This window comes from Callithrix jacchus, chromosome 13, assembly GCF_049354715.1.
Source record: "Callithrix jacchus isolate 240 chromosome 13, calJac240_pri, whole genome shotgun sequence".
Lineage (NCBI taxonomy): Eukaryota > Metazoa > Chordata > Mammalia > Primates > Cebidae > Callithrix > Callithrix jacchus.
In genome coordinates this window covers 75,837,471-75,864,592 of record NC_133514.1, presented here as the reverse complement: position 1 = coordinate 75,864,592, position 27,122 = coordinate 75,837,471, and the positions used below count along the sequence as shown (strand labels likewise).

At 38.6% G+C, this 27,122-nt stretch overlaps 1 protein-coding gene and 1 long non-coding RNA gene across 2 annotated transcripts in view; one reads left to right on the top strand and one right to left on the bottom strand.

Moving 5' to 3' along the window:
- KLHL14 (kelch like family member 14) overlaps window positions 1-27,122 on the top strand; it is a 96,753-nt gene that overhangs the window by 23,346 nt on the left and 46,285 nt on the right. Inside the window, exon 2 of the mRNA XM_008979666.5 lies at window positions 5,424-5,545. Within this exon, the coding sequence (XP_008977914.1) occupies window positions 5,424-5,545 (122 nt within the window). The remainder of the gene's footprint in view (window positions 1-5,423; window positions 5,546-27,122) is intronic.
- Window positions 21,478-27,122, bottom strand: part of LOC144579042 (uncharacterized) — a 120,478-nt gene continuing 114,833 nt past the window's right edge. The window contains exon 2 of the long non-coding RNA XR_013525840.1: window positions 21,478-25,477. This is a non-coding gene — a long non-coding RNA (uncharacterized LOC144579042). The remainder of the gene's footprint in view (window positions 25,478-27,122) is intronic.

Genomic DNA, 27,122 nt, shown 5'->3' with positions numbered 1-27,122 from the left:
TGTCCCTGCAAAGGACATGAACTCATCCTTTCTTATGGCTGCATAGTACTCCATGTTGTATATGTGCCACATTTTCTTTATCCAGTCTATGATTGGTGGGCATTTGGGTTAGTTCCAAGTCTTTACTACTGTGAACAGTGCCACAATAAATGTACGTGTGGATGTGTCTTTATAATAGAATGATTTATAATCCTTTGGGAATATACCCAGTAATGGGATTGCTGGGTCAAATGGTATTTCTATTTCTAGATCCTTGAGGAATTGCCACACTGTCTTCCACAATGGGTGAACTAATTTACACTCCAGCCAACAGTGTAAAAGCATTCCTATTTCTCCACATCCTCTCCAGTATCTGTTGTCCCCAGATTTTTAAATAATTGCCATTCTAACTGGCGTGAGATGGCATCTCAATGTGGTTTTGATTTGCATTTTTCTAATGACCAGTGATAATGAGCATTTTTTCATGTTTGTTGGCCGCATAAATGTCTTCTTTTGAAACGTGTCTATTCGTATCCTTTGCTCACTTTTTGATAGGGTTGTTTTTTCCTGTAATTTGTTTAAGTTCTTTGTAGATTCTGGATATTAGCCCTTTGTCCGATGGGTAGACTGCAAAAATTTTTTCCCATTCTGTTGGTTGCCAGTTTGCTCTAATGATTGTTTCTTTTGCTGTGCAGAAGCTCTTAAGTTTAATTAGATCCCATTTGTCTATTTTGGCTTTTGTTGCCGTTGCTTTTGGTGTTATAGTCATGAAGTTCTTGCCCATGCCTATGTCCTGAATGGTATTGCCTAGGTTTTCTTCTAGGGTTTTTATGGTATTAGATCTTATGTTTAAATCTTTAACCTACCTGGAGTTAATTTTTGTATAAGGTGTAAGGAAGGGATCCAGTTTCAGATATTACAATGTAATAATAGAAATATAATAATAGAAATAAAGTGCACAATAAATGTAATGCATTTGAATCATCTCCAGACCACCCCCCTGGTCCATGGAAAAATTGTCTTCCAGGAAACCAGTCCCTGGTGCCAAAAAGATTGAGGACCACTGCTCTAGAAACCCTACGTAGGTTTTTCAGCTCAGCATAAGAGGAAAAATATATATCTAACTCAACAGTCCAACAACTTTTAACAACAGAGTATATCTGAAAACCTAAGATTCATTTCAAATTTCCAAATAGATAAGAATAATTACTTACTAAAAAAACCTTTAGAAGGATTTCTACATTATGTAGGGGACTATACCAAGTCAGTGTCCACAAGTCTGGCTGAATGTTAGCGTCAACTGGAAGTCTGTGAAATAGTATTGATTTTTAAAGGCTCATCCTATAGAGTCATAATCTCTGGGAGTTGAGAACTGAGAATCTATACCAAGAACCTAAAATTTCTAATCCCCTCAGCTGATCCTGGTAACTTGCTAGGCCTGGGAATCACAGAATTAGATTGCCTCAAAGTTCTCTTCTAATCCTAGGAATTAATGATTCTTAGAACATTGCAGAATATTTTCTATTATAAATGAGAATTATTTGTTTCCTGTAAGATGAATCTTGTTTAACTGTGCATTGGTAGTTATAAAGTGTCAGCATATTAGGTGATTTCTTAAGTAGGTTAAAAGTTTTTAGCAATCTAGTTCATGAAAACTTTTCTCATGTATCACGGAAAGGAAAACTTTATCTGGCCTGTTTCCCAATTATTGAAGTTCCAAATCACTGAAAAATAAATAAATGAGATTTTACAGTACTTAGAACACCAGTATGATGAAAAATTTGTTTACACCAGGAGGTTTAGGTCATCCTTCAATCATTCATCCCAGGAACCAAAGTGTGTATGCACGCCAGCACTCATGCATACAGATGCATATACACGCCCAAATGTGACACATGGTAAATGTTGGGCAGTTACTGAGATGGAACAAAGGAGACCTTCTGATTTCATCGCCTTTGCAACCTTACATTTTTCTATGCAAGAATCAAGGAACTCAAATCGAAGACATTCAAATATTATTAACCACGATACACTCAGCTTTTTGTTTACATTCCTTGTCTTTTCAATACATACTTTGGTCTGGGTTGGGTAAAATGAAGAGTGGAAGGAGTGTTTTAAAATAATAAAAGGTATGAAGAGAACATATTACTTTTGGATAAATTGGTTTCCTATGTAAAAAGCTTCTAAAAGGTATGTATACTATGTTGCCATGAGAAGAAGCTCTAGTGATTGCAATGAGGCTGCATTTATAAATTTTGACTAATCTAAAATTAAACCTGTAAAGCTCTGCTGGAATTATTTGGAAAAGAATTATTAAAACCACCTTCAGCACAGTTAGTTCAGCTTCTCTTAATTTTACTTTCCTAGTTCACAGGTGTCTTTTCTTATGGTGTTTTCCAATTGAAGTTCACACACATCAAATGAATAGTGTGATAATCAGAAGTTCAATATTCAATACGCATTCATTATTATCTGTTGTTATTGTCATTGTCACGATTATAATTGCACATTGTAAAAAGAATGGAAGCTTTTCCACAGGAATTATTCACGTGTATTACTTCCTAGGAGTAATTGAATAGTTGACATTGCATTTATATCAAAGTAAAATATGTGATAGTTATTCTCATTCGTATTATTCTTAAGCAATAATAAATGTAAAGTGATCTCCATTAGGTTCCTTGATTTGGACTCAGAAATCTTCATAGTTTTCTGTAATATCCAAATGTATATCTTCTTATAATAGCTATGGAAACTTTCTCTTTTCTCTGTAAAATGGAGTTACCCCTACCACATTGAGCTGTTTTGAGAGTCAGTGGAGAAAATAGTGAGAAAACCACTCAAATGCATTTTGTTACTTGATGTGTTCTTTCCTCTGTATGATTCAACTTCTTACATGTTTCATCTTGTATTGGGTTTCCGTGTGGTTCACCTTCACAAAGTAGAGCTGGCTTCAGCCTCCCAAGTAACTGGGATAACAGGTGTGTGCCACCACACCCAGCTAATTTTTTTTTTTTTTTTTGAGATGTGTTTCATTCTTGTCTTCCAGGCTGGAATCCAATGGCGCAATCTCGGCTCATTGCAACCTCTGCCTCCCGGGTTCAAGCAATTCTCTTGTCTCAACCTCTCAAGTAGCTGGGATTACAAGCACCCACCACCACACTCCAGCTAATTTTTGTATTTTTAGTAGAGCTGGGGTTTCACCAAGTTGGTCAGGCTGGTCTCAAACTCCTGACATCAGGTGATCCGCCTGCCTCAGCCTCCCAAAGTACTGGGATTACAGGCATGAGCCACCACACTGGGCCCCATTAAACATATTTTTTAAGCAGTGAATTTATTTATATATTAAAACATATTTAATTATGTTGCTTTTGTCATGACCACCACTTCAATGAGTTCTTTCCTCTGTGTCTGTCCTGTTAATACTGATCTCTTCCCATCTGCAGCCTGGCAGCATGTAGACGAGTGATGTTAGGACAGTCACAGAATCGTGAGCTGCGGTTGAACAGGTCTGTCTACACAGGGTAATTTGCAGCAACCTGAAAAGAGTATTTGTTTTCATTTTGACTTCTCTTACACAACACAGAGTGGTTGATTATTTGGACTAAAAACTACAATAAGAAAAAATGGTCATATATCAGCTCTGTGGCCATGCATTTAGGAGATTACATAGCATGTGAATTTTGTATGTATTTTTTCCAAATGAAAGAGGAAAACAAACTGATTTTTCTTAACCCCCTCTTGCAAAAACACCCCAGTCACTGAAATCCTCCAAGTATGGGGATCTTTGCTATTGTATTCTGTTTTGTTTGTCAACTACTAATCTATAAGGCATAAGGGTACAGTTTGAAGGTACTTCAAATTCAAAGAGGTTGGGTTTATTTGTTTTCCTTTTGGCTCAACTATATCCACAGAGTGGCACAATTAACATTGCAAGCTGCTATCACATTATTCATTCCTCTGTAAGTACAGCTCCCTCTATCGATGAGTGTCTAAAATATGCAATTCACCAGAAGGTATTTTTTCCCACTGAGGCATAATACAATGCATTCAATGGCACCAGAGTTTCATCAAAGGAATTCTCTTGTTCCCTTCCTTCACATGGCGATGTCATTAACTGCATTAAGTTAACTCTCTGAATGTTAGGTTCTTAACCAACAAATAGTGCTTCTCCACAAGGGCATACTTCGCCAAATATTCCTGAATCAGAATGAGCTGAATGTGTAATCATAGATTGAGAGCCACACTGTGGCTTGTGATCATCACTACGAGGAATCCTTTTGTATTTATTGACTTTTTTCCTTCAATCATTGTTGTTCCGTTTCCTCCACCACCACCTTGAGCCTTTCAGGTACAAGAAAAGTTCAATTATATGTAAAGTGACTGTTAAATCAGCAGGCCCTTTGTGGGGGTCTGGGCCTCCTCTCCCTGCTTCAATCACAAGTGTGCTCAATCCATTACTGTTCCTGAGGATTGTACATCCATCAGGTCGAGTGTGCCGGCCAGGGTGCATCTTACAGCTTTTACTGCATATGAGACGTTGCAGGCCTTTCTCAGGAACTGCCAGGCGGACTGGGAATCACAGTCACGGTTAATAGCAGCGAATTGCCAGCTCTTGATGGGTGGGTAGTCACTCCTTTCAGTGGTTGCCCCCTGGGGGAGAAGGTAGAAAAACAGAGGGAGGGAATTAGAGTGACTTTGCACAGTTGAGCAGGTTCATGCCGCTGGATCAGTGGCAAGCATTGGCAGGGCTCCACTCTGGGGAGGCTCACAACAACATCACAGTCTCATTTTTACCAATTGGTGCTGCTGTATCGCCAGTGGTGCACAGGGGGAGAGCAGAGGGGAGGGCGAGCTGGGAGTGGGGGAAGGGGAAGAAGGCAGAAGTCTAAACAAACAAAAAATTCATGTTCAAACTGGTTAACCCACCCCAGTTAGCCCTGTGCTACTAATTGTACCAAACTGGTATTTGAAGTTCCCTGGGTGATTAAAGAGTTGGCTCACAAACTCCCTGCATAACCTTAATTTTTTCAAGGTTCTTTGAGTGGAGAATGGCTTATAATAATGATTTTGACTAATACGATTTTTGACATGCAACTTTAATGCTTAACCTTAGTACAACTCCAGAGCATTTCATGTGTACTCAGCTGTAAAGAGTGATGATTTAAAGGGATAATATAAGAAAAAGGTCGTTCTAGAATGAACCTCTAACAAATTGCATAAAGGGAGCTTATTATTCTATGAGTATGGGGATGTGCAGCTCTTCTGATCATTTTTCTGCTTGGTTCAAAAAAAATTGTTGAGACATGAATGGGAGAAGAAACAGGAAAAAAATGAAATAGATATCTGCAAGCAACGAACATTCTTTTGATGGTTATGATTTTGTTGCCACTAAAAAGACTCTACAATAATGTGGTTATTCATCTCCTCTTTTGTTTTGGGTGAAGAATTCGCTCTAACAAGAAAATGCTGTTATTGGTTGGAGGGCTGCCTCCTGGACCGGACCGGCTCCCCAGCAATTTGGTTCAGTATTACGACGATGAAAAGAAGACGTGGAAAATACTCACAAGTGAGTGCATTATTTATTTATTCACTCACCTATTTATTTCAGGTTAGAGCTGTCTTGATGAATTTGAAAACATAGTTAATCAAATTAGACATTTTATTGATTTGTTCCCCTTTGGAGGTTTGTTTATGTATCACAGGAGATTTAGAGTAAAAGACTAAATTAACATTGCAGAGGTGGCCAACTGGTAGTCGAACAGGCCTTTCCTAAAATCACTGTCCTGGTTTATGTTTCCGTATGTGCTGCAGTGGATGATGTGGGGGAGGAGCAAAGATCTTCCCCTTAAAATTCTTCAGTTCTTTTTGTTGTTGTTGATTGAAAAGCCAAAGGTTGGTTTACAGCACTCACTAGTAAATTTTCTCACATCAGAATGGTTGTTTAGCTCATTGTCCCTGTAACTAACATTCATTTTGCTTTTTAGGCATTTTTGCTCATTAATATTTAGTCTGTGGAAGTGGGTGTTGAGAGAAATGTCCCCTTATACTGCTGCATAGTTTGAATGGACAGATATATTTGTGACCTATTCCAGCTGCATGAAATTGTGCTTTCAAACTTCTACCCAGGATTCTTCTCTTCCCCTTCTTAAAGGGTGATTGTGTTTTACAGCAAACCTCTTGCCTTGGGCACTGAGATTTGGAACTTATTGTTATATCGGTTATGACTCCCAATCGGACTCACTCATGGAATCAAAAATCATCGTTTCTTGAGTGCAGCAGGCTGTGTGCACCAGTCCCCTTGTGGGCACAGTGGCTGCACTGGTCAATAAAACTAAATTTTAACTGTCAAAATTGCCCAGAGCTGTATAGATAAAATAATAAATGAGCAATTTTAATCCATAAATCAAAGCCATACATTTAAAACCAACACAAGTGAAAGTTAGATTTTCTTATTGCATGTGTCTTCAACAGTTATGTATTTTATCATGTTTATTTTTCAAAAATCGTTTCCTTTCCTCTTCCTAAGAACCCTTTACAATAATAGAAACTGGACAGCCATTTACCCATAAGAGCAGAAGAGGCATAGAGACATGTGAGGTGGTGCTTGAAATAATACATTTTGGAGCTGGTGTCCCCCAGCGAAACCTGCAGTAGCACTGTCCAGGAACAGCAACAAGAAAGCTCCCTGGACACCAGTGCACCACGCCTTTAGTGAAGAAGTAGTGGAATAGTAGCAGTGAGCTTAGGAAAAGAAAGAAAAATAAGTTAGTGATGTCTTAAAATGGTTTCCTTTTGACAAAAATACCATTAATAGTGGTTTAAACATCTGAGTGAGTGGCCAAGCTGAATTTTAAGGGTTTGTCAGAAACTGAAGCTAAAGCAAAACCAAAGAATTCATTATTTGATACTTAACCAATAGCAAAAGCCTGCATAAAAGGAAACATGGAGACTAGGAGGAGGAGAGAGAAAAGAGGAAGGATAAAAGATTCTCAGAGAGAGATGACAGAGAGATAATACACCTAATTAGCAAATGATATTCATTCATAAATCCATTTGTTTTCCCAAATACACCAAGCTAGGTTCAATGTTTTACTTGATTGGCGCCCTTCAGTAAAGACAAAAAGATTAATTAAAGCATTGTTAACAATACCTTGGAAAAGTCTTATGTGCATTTTAAACCTTGCTCAAAGATAGGTTGATTATCAAACATTGTCCATACTGGGGCATTTTCAAGCTTGAAGGGGGAATCTATTAATCATGCCAGGACAGCAGGTATAGACTGGAACATATGGTCACCTTACTTCAAGTTTTCACATTGTCTGATTTAACTCCCTGCTTGGAGGGATGTCAGAAGAAAACATGAACTTTGAATCAGACAGACCTGATTGCAAACCCAGATCCAGGACCTTGAGCAAATCATATAAATATTTGGAGTCATGGTTTCTTCATTTTGTGAGAGTCACTGTAGCATTTTTAAAATAAAATTGTGTTTATAAATCACCTAGCACATAGAATGTACCAACAAATTACAGGTACTATTGCTATTACTGTAACATCACTATCAACATTAGCATAAGGACTGTACCTTTATACCTAGAGGCATCAGTCAGTCAATTCAAGCTCTCCATGCAGGCACACCACTTCAATACACTGTCTATTCTCCATATGCCTATTCTCAATATGCATATTCTCCATAGTTTTCATATGTTAGATTTAATAATGTAAAGACTAAGAGGTAAAGAGAAAGGGTATCTATTGACTCTATTTGGTAGATTTGAAAATGAATGAAATAAATTAGTGTGTCTATGTGTAAAGTTCTTATAATGGGAACGTATGTAAAGATCTTGAACCCTTTTTTCTATACTCAGACATATGGCTTTAAAATAAATGTTTACTCTACTTAACAATGTTCATTTCACTGGAACTTGTACTAAAAATATATCGTTTATTACCTGGTAGGCTATGACTACACAGTCCCAAGTGAAGGCATATTTGTTACATTTGTTGAAGAAATGTAAAAAGTTTACCTAGATAATATCTCCTGGTTTTTATATTAAGATATCTTTTTCTGCAAAACTGAAAAAGGCAATTGACAGATTGCCATGCTTTGGGCCATGTAATAATAAATGAAGAAATGTTTCTCATCAGAATACCCAGATTGTCCCCAAATCTTATAAAACCTAAGGGACTGTAGAACTTTCCACTGCCATTCTTTTGCCCCACAAGTACTAAACTCTTTTGTCAGGGAGGTAAGGATAACAGTTAAAGGTAGCAGACAGTCCCCTGATTTGGGGTCTACCTATTTACTGAATAACTTTCTCCATGCAAACTAACAAATTAACTAGCAGATAACCTAAAATGTGAGGGCAGCTGTAGTTTCTGAATCTCGGCATACTTTGCCCACTTATGTTGAGCAAACATTTCTCAGTGTGCCTTACAGACATGTTCCTCTTAGAAAAATGCCATCCCACAGGTAGGTCCACATAGACTCACTCGTGGGAGCCACTCCATTTATATCACAGATATCACACACCTTATATCACAGAAGAATTAAGAGGAAGGCTAGTTTTCTTTAGATCTTATTCTGTTATGTTATTTATATTTCAGAAATACGATGTAAGGGATAAACTTAAGTAATAGTGAGTTGAATGGAGTGAAGGAGAATAGGAGTGAAAAAGTGGGTCTACATAACAGAAAGAAAATAACATTCAAATAGTCAGCCAATCAGTTGTTTGGCCTACCCAAAAGTAAAGGAAACAATTATTCTCACCAAAAAGATTGTTTTAGTAACATGCTGGCCCAGACTGCATGTTTATCTTCCTTTTTGGAAAAGTCCTTTCATGTATCATTATAAAAACTGATTATTAGAAAAAAAGCCTCTGTCAGAAAAGTATTGAGAAATACCATGTAAAAATGACTGCAAAGCCTTTTTGTAAATGTGAAGTGTTAAGTAATAACATTCTAAGTTTGGCATCGTTGTTCCCTCACCTGACGATAAGAGGGAAGTTGAGATGCACTTTTGTTCATCTTCATTTTTCAGCACTGCTTTTCTTGCATCTCTCAGTGCTGCACGCAGTCTCCCGTTTCGTCTTAACTTATTAGAAAGCAGTACAGGAGACATGAATACTAAAATGGCCAATGCAAAAATCATGCCTCTTGCACTTTGCAGGCCCTAAATCCTCTGTGCAAAGATTAAACAGAACAATTCCTGGGGCTACTGTGTACTTTTGATAACAGATTTCTTATATATCAAAGTTTTTATGAAGTCCACATGTAGAGATCCCTTTTATTTCTCCCCATGGGATAGCATTAGAGAGCTCTCCACTCCATTTTTATTCCCTATGGGCCAATTTCTTTACTGATGGGCAAGGTATTTTCCAGGAACTGGCATCTTTTTTCCAATATTTCAAATAAGAGATTCTATTATATTAGATGCTTTTTAGTTGCCTTTTGTGAGGAACAACAGAAAAAAAAGGACTCTAAAATACAGATTTATCCTTCTATGTACCAATGATGACTTATTTTGAATAACATTAGAATGAAAATTATGGAACTAAGTAGAAAGGCATCTTCCTTCTCTTGATCACTCTTAGTTACCTTTGTTAAAGGTAGAGGAAATGCCTTTTGTTCCTCTCCCCTTCTGTTGATTTAAAACTCTTCTCTTCTTTGTAGTGCAAGGATTTGGAATTTTCTACTGTTCAGTCATGGAGAATAAAGGAAGCTGTTGGGTAGTGGTTTCCCAGGTTGTCTCCTCTGGCCCGTGGACAACATTTAACTTGATCCCATCCACATGTGAGGGGTCCTGTGTCTGGTTGTCATTTATTTCTTTAAGAGGAGTCACAAAGATCAGAAAGCTGGTGGATTCTGCATACTTTTGAAAAAATATACTTTCTATAAATGGTGAAGGAATAGTCATGAGAAAACAAAGCTTATATAAGATATTGAACTTCAGTCCCAAATGATAAATATAGGTTTAATTATATTCAATATCCAAGCAGTGCAGAATGGCTTAGTTGTTAATTATTCACGGAATAATTAATAAACCTGCATGTTGATACATTCAAATGGACATCTTTCCTTGGCCCTTCTGTTTCTTGATTTCAGTTCACTCTGTTCCCTGAGGATATAATGGGAGGAAAGTCAAATTAGCCAAAGCCCAATAATCATTTATCATTATTTGTTTTGAAGAAAATAAAATGTAAATTCAATTAAGGGCTTTGTACCTGTGGGTTTCCTTTATTCATATTATCTTTATTACCAAGAACTAAAACCCACAAACCATTTAATTTAATATAATTTCTAGACAGGTAGGTAGAGTTCATAGACAGTGCATTTCCCATTGCAGGAGAACTTTAGAAAACAATGAGGTACTTCTGCATGACTCTGAAAATGCCTAGGAATAATTTAGACTTATTTACAGATCTCATGCCTCCCTGTAATAAGCAATTATTGCATACCCACTCTGTGCTGGATGGTAGGATAGAACATGCATAAGATAATCTCTCCTCTCAATAACCTAAGGAAGTAATTATAATACAGGCTGCTAAGAGATACATAGATAAGTCCTAGAGTGCTATGGGAACACAAAAAGGAGCCCCTAATGTAAACATGAGAGATTAGGGAAGCTTTCCTTAAAGTGACCATTTGTAACTCTGAAAAAATGGGTAGGAATTACCTAGGCAAAAGGTAGATGGGAAAGTACTTTAGTAAAACCACCTAGTATTGAGAATGCCAAAAAGCAGAAGGGAGTATAGTGTCTTTTGGCAACTGAAATAAATTTGCATATCTATAGGAAAGCCTGAAGTTGGACTCCTAAGTGATGGGGCTGCAGAATTAACCAAATAACTGTATCACATGGAGACTATTTCAAGGAATTATCAAAACAGGTTTAAGAATTAAGAATTGCAAGTTGGGATACCCCTCTAATTTTTGTTTTCAGTGTTACTGAAAACACAGTGATCTAAATATTATATACAATATCACAGCAGTTGATCTCTCTTAGCCTGGAATTTTTTGTTTCAGTTCGTGGAGCAATCGTTTCCATGGCTTTGGACAAAGAAGGAGAGACAATTGTGCTTGGACTTTTTAAATATGTTAGCATCTAATTTTACCTTCAATGAGCTCAATCCTAATTTGAGATACATGGCTGCACATTGCTATATATCTTGAATTATTTGCTACTGTGTATTCATGCACCAGTGCATTAGTGGATTTTTCATAGATTTTTGAGAAAATATGTATGGTAGTCATGCCAAATACTATATTTCAAGGAAGTTGGGTACCTAGAAAAACTGGTTGACCTTCTTTGGTCACCTCTCATTTATTTCTGGCTTATACCTCTCTTGAAAATAGCAATTTTTTTTCCTCCATAGAACAGCATGTGTACGAATAATTCTGATACCTTCTTTACCCACAAGCTATGGTATTTGCCACTCAGTCTGAAATGAAGGAGGTATGAGTCACGTGGACTATTTAAATTTGCTCTGTTATTCTTAGGCAAATTATAGACTATGTCTGGCAAACCACTGAGTGTAAGTACTGAAAGATTAAATGATCTCCATGCCCAGCCCTCTCATTTTACACACTCGTTTCATTCATTTAACAGACACAATTGGCATCTCCTATGTAACAGAGATTGTGCTAAGCACAGATGATACTATGCTGAGCCAAAACAAATATCACCATGTTAATAGTTTAGAGGGGGAAACCAGCATTAATAAATAATCCCAGGTAGCAATATATAATAAGAAAACATGATAGTACTCTGAGGGAAGGATATAAAATATATAAGATTTGGCAATGGAGAGTCCTGATCTAATTTAGGAGTCACGGGAAATATTACAAAAAAAGTGGCATTTGCACTGACAACTGAAGGATGAGAAGGAGTTAGGCAGTGCCCAGGTGAAGATGTGAGATAAGATTGCTCCAGGTTAGTTGACAGTAAAGGCAAAGATGCTGCAAAAAGAAGGTGCATGGCTGAACTCAAAGAATGAGGGGGAAACAGATAGGAGATGTGGCTAAAGACACCAGCAGAGACCAGGCCGGACTGGAACTTCTGTGGCAGGTTTACATTTTTTTATTTTGGCTTTTACTATAAGTGATGCAAAGAGAGGAGGTGCTATGCCCAGAATCACACAGTGATTTAATGGCAGTGTAAGGAATAGAAGACTGGTCTCTGTATTTCCGTCCAACTGTGCTTCTCCAGATCTCACACCAATTCATCTCACCAAAAACTGCCATTACTCAAAGAGTCCAAGCAGATGAATGGGATTTAATCTGTGCTGACCCATTTCACCCATGAAAATCTAAATGGAACCAATGTATTTGGCATAGTACCATGTTCACAGAATAGAGCTAGAAAAGGCTAATTGAAATAACCTATTCTTAGAGGTCAATAATGTAATCTTGGATTATGGACTAAACTGCAAATTATAATGTGTAAGTGACAAAATTTGCGTTTAAGATTATGGGCCGGGCGCGGTGGCTCAAGCCTGTAAGCCCAGCACTTTGGGAGGCCGAGGCAGGTGGATCACGAGATCAAGAGATCAAGACCATCCTGGTCAACATGGTGAAACCCTGTCTCTACTAAAAATACAAAAAATTAGCTGGGCCTGGTGGCGCGTGCCTGTAATCCCAGCTACTCAGGAGGCTGAGGCAGGAGAATTGCCCGAACCCGGAGGCGGAGGTTGCGTTGAGTCGAGATCGCGCCATTGCACTCCAGCCTGGGTAATAAGAGCGAACTCCATCTCAAAAAAAAAAAAAAAAAAAAAAAAGATTATGGACAGGCCACAATTCACTGCAACTTTTTGACATTTTAACTGTCTCTTGGAAGAAACATAGTGTCAAAAATTAAACAGCATGTGCACGTGCGCACGTGTGCACACACACATCTTTACAGACATCTGTAGAGACAGACATCTGGATTGAAACACACACAAGATATTTGTTGACTGTATGCCTTTGGGAAACTGCTTACTCTCTGATCTTTTAATCTCATCTGCAAATTGAGGATAATTATACTCACCTCACAGGGTTATTGTGAGAATTAAATAATATAAATAAATGTCCAGGCTCAGGATCTGAAATAGAGTTGTTCCTCAATACATTTTTATTCTACTTTAGTTGACTTTGCATTATTTTTTAACCAAATAAAGAAAACCAAAATATTGAATCTTATCTTATGCTCATCTAAAGTTTGAGAAAGAAGACATACTTTGTTTTGGAATGAAATCTCAATGTCTAGCATGAAGTTTGTGTCTATCAGTCAAAATAAACTAGATTATGCTGTGGTAATAAACAACCCCAAAAGTCAAAAGTCCTAGGAGCTTAAACTGACAAAACAAAATTATTTCTTACTTATTCTACATGTCCAACACAGGTTGATAGAGGGCATGCTCCACAGAGTCGTTCATGGGTCCAGGCACATGGGGGCTCCATCTCGACATGCATTTCCACCATTGATGCAACAAGGAGAAGAAAGAGCTGCAGTGGTGATTAAAAGTGGCATATATCATTTCTTCTCAGTCACAGAACCACATCCCATTTCAGGAAGCAGGAAAGTGCAAGCTCACCAGGGTTCAGAAGGAGGAAAAACAGAGAATTTTCAAACAATGCAATGTGACTAGCATAATTATCCTACTAGACATCACATACTCCATGTACTCTTCTGCTGGCTCAAAGCACTCTTACCTTTCCTCCAAGGGAAGATCACCCAAAATCAAGTCCATTGTGGAGGATCTCTGGATAAGAATAGTCATCCTAACCTCAAGCTGATTTGAGACTCCTCTTGACCTGGAATAAATAAACTAAAGAGACAAATTATCTGGTCCCTCACACATAATGCACCATGATGGAAAAGGGACAGGATCACCCCAGTAAACACTTTCATTTGGAAAGAGTGTAGCAAGCTAGCAATTCTACCAAATAGTTATTTGGTATCTACACCTATCCAAGAGGTGTGTTGTGTTCTTTGATTAGGGCCCTGCCCAATTCTGTTTATTACTTCTTGTTCTCCCATGGCTCTTGCTTCTCCCTATGGGAAATCCTTCTTTTTCCATTATCTTCATGAGTCATGTCTGAAGTGACCCTGATGGATATGCTCTTCCTGAGTGGAAGAGTTTTCTATGTACATTCCATGGCTGTAAACATTTTTTTTTTTTTTTGAGACCGAGTTTCACTCTTGTTGCCTCAGCTGAAGTGCAGTGGCATGATCACGGCTCACTGCAACATCTGCCTCTCAGGTTCAAGTGATTCTCCTGCCTAAGCCTCCTGAGTAGCTGGGATTACAGGCACCCACCACCATACCTGGCTAATTTTTTGTGTTTTTAGTAAAGATGGGATTTTGCCATGTTGGGCAGGCTGGTCTCGAACTCCTGAACTCAGGTGATCCATCTGCTTTAGCTTCCCAAAATGCTGGGATTACAGGCAAGAGCCACTGCACCCAGCCATCTATAAACATTTAGAGAACCATAACAGTTTTAGATATCAAATTATCAACAGCTACTTTGACTCAAGACTGGCAGTTCTTCTGACGATTAACTCTCAAGAAAACTTAACTGTTTTCTTATGTTTCCAGCTACTCCAATGCCAGTGACCATGACATATTTCTTTTCTGATAAACTTCTTAGATTGCATTTCCTTTGTTTTCTTGCCCCCTTCTCTCTCTTGTCTCTCTCTCTCTCTCTCTCTGTCTCTCTCTCTCACACACACACATGCACGCACACACACACACCAACTAATAGTCTATTTTTGTATCATAAGACTTAAATGGGAAAGTTTGTTTTTTAGTATTTTCTCTGAATTAGAATTTACTGGTGGTTGTCTTGGCCTTAATTGAAACTTTCTTCTGAGACATCCTAACTCAGTGAAAGCACTGTGAAAGTCACACCTTTAATTTTTTCTCTCTCATTAACCTGAGTTTTAACTTATCAGATGAAATTGAAAAACACTACATCTTCCAAGGCTACACCGCCCTAGATTTCTGGACTCTATTTCCTTTCAGTACTGCTCATAAGTGGGCCAGTTGTTTTCTGGGATCATCTCTATTTTGTAAATCTTGCCAAGTGCAGCCAACAGCAACCAACACATACAATCAACATTCTGTTTTCAGCGGCATCCCTTGCAGGTGGAAGTTAATTAAATAACTGATTAGCCTTCCAAGTAAGAGCAAATAACAGTTGTACCAACTGATTTTCCTCACCATGGTATGCATTTCCGTCTTTCCACTCTTCCATCTCAGTTTCTTTATCAGCCACTGGACCTTCCTGGCACCTTTATCAGTCAGGTTAGGCAGTTACAACAATCCCCAAAAGTTAGTGGTTTATGAAAGTAAAGAGTTATTTCTTTTCATGTCATATGTCTATGGCAGGTTAACTGGGAGTCTGTTTCATATCTTCCCATTCTGGTTCTCAGGTTGACAGACTCCACTATTTGACATATCACCATATTCATGGCAGGGAGAGGAAATGTCACACAGACTCTTGAAGTTTCTGTCCTGAATAACATTGTGTATCAGCTAAAACAAATTGCTTGGACACATCTAATTTCAAAGTAGGTGGAAAAGTGCAGTCCTCCCAAAGTCTCAGAAGGTGTATAATCAAAATATGTACTAGTCCCTAATGTTTACAATAGCACACCCTTATGCTCCCAAATATTTGTTTCACTTCTTCTTGTCACATGCAAAATAGCCTCACTTTTCCTGTGAGGCGAAGTTATTAGTCAGAATACAATTGTTCCATATATCTTTCTGTCACTTCCTGCATATGACTTTATTGTCAGGACTGATACCCATTACCAGGATATAAAACCATTTCTTTTTTCTTTTTGTTTTTTTGAAATGGAGTCTCTCTTTGTCACTCAGGCTGTAATGCAGTGGCACAATCTCGGCTCACTGCAATCTCTGCCACCCAGGTTCAAGCAATTCTCCTGCCTCAGCCTCCTGAGGAGATGGGACTACAGACATGTGCCACCACACTGACTAATTTGTGTGTTTTCAGTAGAGATGGGGTTTTGCCATGTTGGCAAGGCTGGTCTCCAACTCCTGACCTCAGGTTATCTGCCTGCCTCGGCCTCCCAAAGTGCTGGGATTATAGGTGTGAGCTACCACACCTGGCCAAAACCATTCCTATTAAAGGGAAGTTTACAAAAACACTCTAAATATTATTATGATCCATTTGGAGTGCATTTTTAAAAGTTTGATTTCCCTCAGTTTTAATATGTCTGAGTTTGTCCAATTGTCACTGTTTCTAATATTATATGTAAATTATTATACATCTTTTGTTTCCAGTATTATATGTAAACTATTATACATCTAAAATATAGTTATGCAAATATGTGTACAGATATAAATTATATATATATATATAAATACATACACATAGATCTCATAGAACAGGATGATTTTCAACATTTAGAGACATCCCATTAAAAAAACAGTTGAAATGGCTTTCTTTTTTTTTCAATTTTTATTTTAGGTTTGGGGGTACATGTGAAAGTTTGTTACATAGATAAACACATGTCATGATACATATTATTAAATCACCCAGGTATTAAGCTCAATACCCAATAGCTATCTTTTCTGGTCCTCTCCTTCCTCTCACCCTCTCCCCCAAGTAGACCCCAGTGTCTATTGTTTCCTTCCTTGTGTTCATAAGTTCTTATCATTTAGTTCCCACTTATAAGGGAGAACATGCAGTATTTGGTTTTCTGTCCTGCTTTAGCTTGCTAAGGACGATAGCCCAAAATGACCTTCAACATGACAACAATGAAAAAAGAAAGATAATTTTGACGAGCAATTATTATGTGTACATATCCCCATCAAAATAAAGAAGTAATGAAGGCAAAGTACAAATAAGTAAACTGTTTCTTTTCAAATCCATGAGATGACTCTATGGTGACATCATTAACTAAACCTACATTTCAGGAATAGCCAACCACTTAGAATTTTTGGTTTTGTGGATCATACATAAATTGAGTTTACTGCTAGGGAATATGATTACTCTACAATCAAACCTTTCTATTCATTAAGTGCTTCTGATGGAGCAAAGAGCTATGCTGATACGTTAAGGACCTGGCCACACTTAGCTGGCATTAAGGATGGTTTTGTGAAAGGGGAGTGCTGAGAAGACTCTCTCATACCTCTGTGTCTGGATGTCAAGGCAGACGATCACTCCTCACAGTGTGTTCTAATTATTAATCCTGCTGACATGCCTGGTTTGGTCATTAAGTCTTAATTTATTTTTTTTAAATTGAGATTGAATTCTAGCTATTTAGGTAGAACAATAATCTTTGTGAGTTTCAAAGACCAAAATGTTCCCACATTTTTATGTTGAGAACTGCAAAGCACTTTCAGAAAACCCTACTGCTAAGGCAATGATGTATCACTTTCACTTTCATTATATGTTTTTAATCAGAGCGTGACTTCACACTAGACAAAGCGATGCTTTATGCATGGTCTCACTTGTTTTTGCTAAAATCTTTTGACATGATTAATTTTACTTTAATGCCTTTGTCTTGTTGTAATGGTAAGGATGATGGGTATAAACCAGGCAAAAATACATGCTTTTCTATTATAATGCCTCTGAGCATTAAAAATATCTTAGATGAAAGGAAAAAAAAATCACAGGAGACTGGTATGACTGGAATTAAATTTCCTGCTACCTGAACACAGGGTACATCAGATTTTTGTTTTAATGGTTCAGTCATTATTTTTAGTTTTATTTTTGGTATTTTTATAGCAATTTATTCATCTGTATGATTAAATCTGAAGAGGAGGAGAGAGATCGTAGCTCACAGATTTCTTGATCTCTTGTTGCTTTGCAGTGTTTACCTCCTTCAAAGTATTAAGGGATCAAAACATTAACCAATTCTATATGAGGTCTATCTCCAGCAGATCAAGGTGAAGAAGGCTATACTTCTCCATGGCGATCTCTGTCATTAGATACAAGCCAGTCTTTGGCTGTACCGATTTCCATCTAAAAGAATTGAATATAGTAAATACCCTTTGTTCAAATTACAAAAAAGCAGTGATGTGCATGACTTTAAGATGAAAACAATAGACCATTCAACAAGTGAGACCTGCCTCATGTGCAGCTGTTGAAGTATCAATTCTACCACATTCTCTCTTCCTTTTTCCTTAATAAATTATGAAATTGCCTGTCGGTATTACAAGAGTGTGGCACCTTGTAATAGAGGTTTTTCTATCTCTAGTTCTACTTATTGGCATTTTCGAGGTGTAGTAAGTTGAATTGTGTCCCCATGAAAGGATATAAGTCATATAAGTCCTTAACCCCAGTACCTGTGAATGTGACCTTATTTAGAAATAGGTTTCTTGCAGACGAAATCAAGTTAAGATGAATCACATTGGATTAGGGTGGGTCCTAAAACCAATGATATTATGCCAATGACATATTTCTATTTTCTACCCAACCTGTCTGCTTACTTTGTCTCCTAAACAAATCCTATTATAATGTAAATATCATCTAGTGCAGGCCAATAGCACTTTACACAGTTATTAAGATGTCATATATCTTTGCAGTCTAAAATGGAAGTCGCTAGCCCCATGTGACTGTTGTATGTATTAAATATGGCTAGTATAACTGAGAAACTCAATTTCTAATTTTATTTTTTATAATGAATTTAAATTTAAGTAACCTCCTGTGGCAAGTGGCTTCTGTATGAACAGCACAGCTCTAGGTAGAAGAGAATACACATTCCCACAGGGGCACTGCCTGCCATCCTCACCCTGCTTCCCTACAGGCAAGGAAACAAATAGTTGACCTCTACAAAATAAGGAAAGTCAAAGAGAACCCAATGGACTAGGTACTGGGATTTCATCTTTTGGCTTCTCATTTTCTCTTCCACAAACTCCAACTTTTTAATCTAGGTTACCTGTAGGATTCATTTCATAGGGCTGCCGTAACAAAGGATCACAAATTAAGTGGCTTAAAACAATGGAAATTCATTCTCTCACAGTTCTGCAAGCTAGAAGTCTGAAATGAATGTGTCAGTAGGGCAGTGCTCTCGCCAAAGACTCTAGGGGAGACTTCCTTCCTCCTCCCTAACTTCTGGTAGGTTCCAGCCTCCTTGTGTTTCTTGATGACAGCTTCATCACTTCAGTCTCTGTCTTCACATGGGCTTCTTCCCTGTGTCACTCCTCTGTATCTCTGTGTCTAAATCTTCCTCTCCTTTCTCTTAAGAAGACTTCAATGCTTTTGTCTTGTTGTAATGGTAAGGATGATGGGTATAAACCAGGCAAAGATGCATCCTTACCATTATAGTAAAACAAAGCATTGGTTTTAGGGCCTACCTTAATCCAGTATGGCTTCATTGTAATTATTTTATCTGCAAAGACTCTGTTTACAAATAATATCATGCTCACAGGTACTGGGAGTAAAAACTTGACATAACTTCTCATGGAGACACAATTCAACTCATTACACCTAGAGAAGGACAAACATAAGAAAAAGACATAACAAAATTGTAAGCACTTCATTTGCATTTATTCATTTATTTCAGACATCAGCACTCTACCACAGTAGGCAATATTATTTTCTACTTAAGATGCAGAAACAGAGGCACAGAGACATTAAGTCATTTGCTCAAGGTCACACAGATGGTAAATGGCAGACCCAAAATGTGCACCTAAATAAAGCTCCAGAGCCTGCAGTCTTTGCTGTTTCTCATTATTGTAGTTAACAGAGTGCATGTTGTAAAAAGAGTCAAAGGTGAAGCAAGACTAGACAGGCTACTTCAGCATTTTATGCAGAATAAAATTGAGCATCGTCTGCACAGATAGAATATACTAGTACCCGAAATTTACATGCATATTTGTTGAACCTTCTACTATCTTCTGTGTTATTAACTGAAGATTAAAGAAAGAATACAATATTGGATTATTTTCTAGGTGAATATTATTTTAGAATGAGTCTATCACTTCCAGGGGACCTGCAATTTTTACCACTACTTTCTGTGTATACTTCCTCACTTGCAAAAATCATAATGGTAAGGTCTGTGTGCCAAGATGTGAATTTCTAAAGAAATTCAGAAAAATGCAGAGAAACTGCATTTGCACTCTAGTCTGAGTACTAATGACATGGGGGTACTCCTCTGTCTATGACATATTGGTAAATCTCAGATCTTTGTTTTGTGTTCATTTATAAATTTGCTTGAAGTGTTTCATTACTATAATCGTTAACTTTATCAAATATCAGTAGCCGGTTTTGTGTGTACATAAACATTTCATGGGATTAAATGACTCCTTTCATAACCTTTTTTGACCATTGGAAAATTGTTAAGTTTCCCATACTTTGTTTAAAAAAGTCCAGAAGTATAAAATTCAGACCTTTTTAGAAGCAGCTTTTATTCCTTTATAAAATAAAATTTAGTCATTCACAAATATGGTAGCCAACACCTGATTCTACTACGGGCTGCATAAAGCCGAGGATGGGAGTTCATACTCCTTATAGTCAGCTGCCTTCTCATACAGGGAAATTCTTTCTCCAAGCCACAGGCTGCACCCCAGCCAGCTTACCCCTTCTAAGCATATGTAACTGTGGATAATGGAAGTCCACTGAAAGACAGGATGGATCAATGCAAATCCATGAACACTACTGGAAAATAACAGGACATTTATTCTGCTGAAAGTGGGTTAGTAACAGCATCCTCACACATGATGCTTCTTTAAGCAGAACTGATGAAGATAAAGAGAGCACATGGCAGCCCCATCTGAAGTCCTGGTTGCACTTACCTGCAGTGTGTAATATGACCCTTGAAAGAATGCAGAAGCATGGATATAAATATATTTTCCAGAATAAATAATTTCTATGCCAATTTTTTCTTTTGAGAAAAATACAGTTTTTTATTTTATTTATTTTTATTTATTTATTCTTGAGATGGAGTCTCGCTCTGTCACCCAGGCTGGAGTGCAGTGGCGTGATCACAGCTCACTGCAACCTCTGCCTCCTGGGTTAAAGTGATTCTCCTGCCTCAGCCTCCTAAGTAGCTGGGATTACAGGTACCTGCCATCACACCCAGCTAATTTTTGTATTCTTAGTAGAGATGGGCTTTCACCATGTTGGCCAAGCTGGTCTCAAACTCCTGAGCTCAAGTAATCCACCTACCTTGGCCTCCCAAAGTGCTGGGATTTCAGGTGTGAGCCATCATGCCTGGCCTAAAAAAATATATTAATAGTTGTTGTCTTTCCAGGGGTCAGTCAGCAGACTTTTTCTGGCTGAAGGGCCATGTAGTAAACATTTTGGGCTTTGTGGCCATAAGGTCTTTGTCACAATTACTCAGCCCTCCCATTGTAGCACAAAAGCAGCTATAAGCTATACCTAAGTAAATAAACATGGCTGTGTTCCAGAATTACCTTATTTATAAAAATAGGCAGAGGGCTGGATTTGGCCAGCAAGTCATATTTGCTAACCCTTGCACTGTAATCTGAGGCCATAACTGTTTCACTCACAAATCACCTCACTTGGTAATGAGACAATGCTGATAGGAGTAACTCTTATTTATTTGACTGACTGAGTCACATCAACCATATGATGCCAGTTTTACTAGAACTTCCATTTCATAGAGGAGGAAACCAAGGTATACAGAGGTAAAAACAAGTTGTGCAACACCATGACTAAGAAGCAAAGCCAAGATTTAAACTCAGATAGTCTAACTCCAGAAATCATACCCTTGAGTCACAAGCTGTACTGATTTTCAGGGGATATTTTGTAACCTTCATCTTTAACTTCAGAGGCAGACACTTCTGAATATAAAAGAAACACCTTCTCTGTCAGCAACATTAGGGCAGATATTATATCTACCTCCATAGCTGACAACTCCCCCATGCCTAGCTCATGGGACATATTCCGCAGACACTGGACAATACTGACTCAGGGAATTAAACTCTCATGCTGTGCCAGGGCCATGAGCAAGCACCAAAGGGGGCCAGACATTGGCTCATTAGCCATGGGGTCCTCCAGTGGAGCATCTGCTGGCTGTACTGAGGCAACAGCAGCCTTTCAAAGGTATGTCCAGCTCTTAAATGTGGGTAGTGAAATTTTTCTGCTTAATACTCTCTTTGAACTTACAAATATCTGTTACATAAAACGGGCCTATTTGATGACTTCATATGCAAAAGAATTAAAGAATAAAAAGGCAAAGGCCAGGTGTGGTGGCTTACACGTATAATTCCAGCATTTTAGGAACCCAAGGTGGGAGGACTGCTTGAGCCCAGGAGTTTGAGACCAGCCTGAAGAACAAAGCAAGACCCTGTCTCTACAAAAAATTAAAAAATAAGTAGCCAGGTGTGGTGGTATATGCCTGTAGTCCCATCCCAGCTACTTAGGAGGCTGCATCAGGAAGATTCCTTGAGCCCAGGAAGTTGAGGCTACAGTGACCTCTAATCTCTGATTGTGCCATTGCACTTTGGTCTGGACAACAGGGTAAGATCCTGTCTCTAAAAAAGGAAGGGAAGGGAATTTTTATTTTAGTAACACCATGCTAAACATTGTAATGAACGTTTTAATTGAGCAATTATTATGTCTTCACCATTATATTAAACACATTACAAACATGTTTTATTTAGTGTTCATAAGGCAGATATAACTAGTTAGATGAGGATGAAAAAGACGAACACTTAGATTCAGTAATTTGTCTGAACTTAAAGTTAGTAAATATATGATAATATTCCAAGTATGAAATTTTTACTTTGAAATCTGGGTGCTCAACCACTCTATGACACTGCATTGTTTCTCTCTCTCTCCTTGCCTCTAATGGCTTGAGGCTAACATAGATGAAGAACTGCAGTGTACAAGACACTGTGCTCTGTGCCTAACATGAATTATCTCATTAAATACTCAGAGTAATAATGTGAGGTCAATAGCATTACTATTCCCATTGTGTTGATCAGAAAACCAAGGTCAGAGATATGTCCAAGTTACGTTGTACTGGAGCCCAAGTAACTGGCTTCAGAGCCAGCCTCTGAAACCCAACACTGCACTGCTTTTATCTGATTGCTGTGATTTTAAGGATCAGAGTGGAAATATATTGAGGGCTCTCTAGGGTAATGGACGTTTACACATTTATTTATTAGATAAATGTTATCCTCATGACCACTCTGGGTAGTATCCCTGTGTAATCTTCACAGCTGGAAAGCACTTTCAAATCTATCATTTATTGGTTCCCCCATCATAACCCCGGGAGATAAACAGGTCACTGTTTATTATCACTGTTTGACATATGAGGAAACTTAAGTTCAGAATGGTTAAGTGACCTGTCAAGGTCACGCAATAATTGATGAATTTGTGACTTAAACCCTTGGCTTCTGACCTACTTTAGTTCAGCGTTCTTTCTATTAAGCCACGTTCTATGAAACCTTATTAGGAGTTCTTTGACCTGTAACTGACATTATTTGATCTCTTTCTAACATGATATTCTTTTTTCCAACTGAATATATTCATAAAAGCGTTTATATTTCAGAAGCTTTTAAATCACTATAGCCACTTTGAATGGAAAATAATTAACTCCTTGTTTGCAAACAATGCAGAGGGAACCCACAAAGTGCCATATCAAATTTGAGCATGCTTGGTATATAATATAGGGTTCCAACAGGAAACAGATGACACTGTTTAATAAGAAGAGGCTACTTTGAGAGCTGCGGGCAAAAGGCAAGAACATCTTAGGAGTAGTGGACCCCTCTCTACAACCCCTGGTGGTAGTCAGAGGAACACTGTTCAATGGGGCTCATAATTTGGCTCCAGCAAAAAGTAGTTTGGACACATCCTTGACCTTGGTTTTCTCATCAATACAATGGAGACAGTAATGCTATTGACCTTACATTGTTACTTTGAGTATTTAATTTCAGCCCTCAATACATGTCTGCAAGGGGAGAGAGGATTACCAGAACCAGACACAAAGAGGGCTCTGTGGAAAGGGCCAACTAAGGACCTTCATTAAAATGAGAAAGGCAGCTTGCACTGACCCAGAAAAAGACAGTGAAGGGTAAGTACCCTGACCTTCCTCTCCTACCTCCCTCGGTCTTCTGAAAGCAAATCCATCTGGAAGCCAGAGGCAAGGGAGCCCCTAATTTAGTCAATACCACCAGAGTGGAAGAACAGAGCAAGGACCTGGGGTGGAGAGTGCATCTGTAGGGACAAAATCAAAAGATGCCAGCATGCTTGGATTCACTATCCGTGAATACTATTTTTTATTAGATGTCAAAATCAACAATTTAAAATGTCAAAATACAGACACATTTTTGGTTCTTTGGAACTGTAATATCTAGTTTGGCTTATCCAAGTTCCTTAAAACATTAGGTGCTTTGGCCAGGTGGGGTGGCTCATGCCTGTAGTCCCAGCACTTTGGGAGGCAGAGGCGGGCAAATCACGAGGTCAGGAAATGGAGAACATCCTGGCCAACATGCTAAAACCCCGTCTCTACTAAAAAAAAATACAAAAATCAGCTGGGCATGCTGGTGTGTGCCTGTAACCCCAGCTACTTGGGAGGCTGAGGCAGGAGAATTGCTTGAACCAGGAAATCGGAGGTTGCAGTGAGCTGAGATTGTGCCACAGCACTCCAGCCTGGAGACAGAGTAAGATTCTGTCTCAAAAAAAAACCCAACCAAACAAAAAACCCTTAGCTGTTTTCTGTTGTGCCTGACCCAATAGCAAATAAACAAATTGAAGTGGAAGCAGAGGGGAGTGACATGATTTCATCACACAAGCCTGTCCTCCATTGAAGGATGAGCAAACCATTGTTATCCTAGGCCCATTCCCTACAGTGAAAATGATCACACCTATTAGGTTTTTTTTTTCTTTTTTTTAAAAAAACAGGGTATCTCCTTGTCACCTAAACTGGAGTGCAGCTGTGAGGTCATGACTCCCTGTAGTCTCCAACTCCTCAGCTCAAGCGATCCTTCCACCTCAGCTTCCCAAATAGCTGAGACTGCAGATGGGTGCTATTATGCCTGGATAATTTCTTAATTTTTTGGAGGGACGGGGGTCTCACTTGGTAGCTCAGGCGAGTCTCAAACTCCAGGCTCAAGAAAATCTTGTCTCAGCCTCCAAAAGTTCTGAAATTACACGTAGGAACCACTATACCTGGCCAGATTTTTAAGATGGGAGAGGAAATGATTTTCTTTGCCAGTTGAAGGTAGTGTTCTTGCTACAGTGTGGTGTTGTGCACACATTCATGGTTATGGAGTAAAAATTTGAGTTTGATTCACCTTTCTCAGAATGTACAAGTGGCATTTGTGGTGAGAACTGAGACCATGGTGTGTTCAGTAGTGTGGCTCCCCGCTGGGCTGCAGGAGTTTTTGTTTGAAGAGCTCAGCTCTGCAGTGGACTGCTCCTCTCCATTTCCCCAGGTTCCTTCTGGTTAAACTTCTCTCTTTTTTTGGTTGTGGTTCTTCACAGCATATTGGGCTTGAGGCTGTCTCTGGTAAAGTCACTGCATATGTGAGGGATGGCACAGGTTTCAACTGGGGCCTCCTGGTGGTCACAAAATGCTGAAGGAAAATATATTAGTCTGTTATTATGCTGCTAATAAAGACATACCTGAGACAGCGTAATTATAAAGGAAAGAGGTTTAATTAACTCACAGTTTCACATTGCTTGGGAGGCCTCACAAGCATGATGGAAGGCAAGGAGGAGCAAGTCACATTTTACATGGCAGCAGGTAAGAGGGCATGTGCAGAGGAACTGCCCTTTTATAAAACCATCAGATATCACTGTTGGTGGGAGTGTAAATTAGTTCAACCATTGTGGAAGACAGTGTGGCGATTCCTCAAGGCCTTAGAAATAGAAATTCCATTTGACCCAGCAATCCCATTACTGAGTATATATCCAAAGGACTATAAATCGTTCTACTATAAGGACACATGCACACGAATGTTCATTGAAGCACTGTTTCCAATAGCAAAGACCTGGAACCAACCCAAATGCCCATCGATGACAGACTGGACTGGGAAAATGTGGCACATATACACCATGGAATATTATGCAGCAATCAAAAATGATGAATTCATGTCCTTTGTAGGGACATGGATGAATCTGGAGAACATCATTCTCAGCAAACTGACACAAGAACAGAAAATGAAATACCGCATATTCTCACTCATAGGCGGGTGATGAAAAATGAGAACACATGGGCACAGGGAAGGGAGTACACTACACACTGGGGTCTATTGGGGGGAATAGGGGAGGGACAGTGTGGGGGAGCTGGGGAGGGATAGCCTAGGGAGAAATTCCAAATGTGGGTGAAGGGGAGGAAGGCAGCAAAACACACTGCCATGTGTGTACCTATGCAACTATCTTGCATGTTCTGCACATGTACCCCAAAACCTAAAATGCAATTGAAAAAATGAGTGAAATAAAGTAAAATATTTATTTAAAAAAAACCATCAGATCTCATGAGACTTATTCACTATCATAAGAGCAGCACAGGGAAAATCCTGCCCCCATGATTTAACCACCTCCCACTGGATCCCTCTTATAACATGTGAGAGTTATTACAACTTAAGATGAGATTGGGTGGGGATACAGAGCCAAACCGTATCAGAAAACTGTGGCCAGGAGGATTCTAGGGGAGGGTCACAATTTTTAGGTCACATGGGTAGTCATGGTTTTAAATGGGTGAGTCAGGTAGGCAGGTTCACTATGGTTGCGATTTGAAGAGAGATTACTGGTAAAATTTTTCCAAACTTTGTTTACACTGGAGAATTAAATATAACCTTTTTCACCACATGAAGAGTTTCATATTGGTACCTGAGGAAAGCCAGTCATGTGAAAAAGAAGAGTTTGATTAATTATCCATTGAAAAATAATATATCAAGGTTGGGAGAGAAGATCCCATCTCTTGAGTGAACACAAAACAGGTAGAAATATAAATTTTATATGAATAAAACCTGAACAAATGTTCAGTGAGCATAGATGCCAATAATGTATCACTTTTCATTATTATTAACTTTAAAAAATTTCAGTTTGAAAGTCACTCTTTTCCTTTCTTGTATCCCTTAAATAGACAGCTCCCATTAGGAAGAGCGTATGTCTTACCTCTTAGCTCTATAAATTCTTGTGACAGGTGGCACAGGGGTATCAGGGTGGTGGACAGCTGCTGCAGGCCCAACTTCTCTAACACTGCGCAGAGGTGAA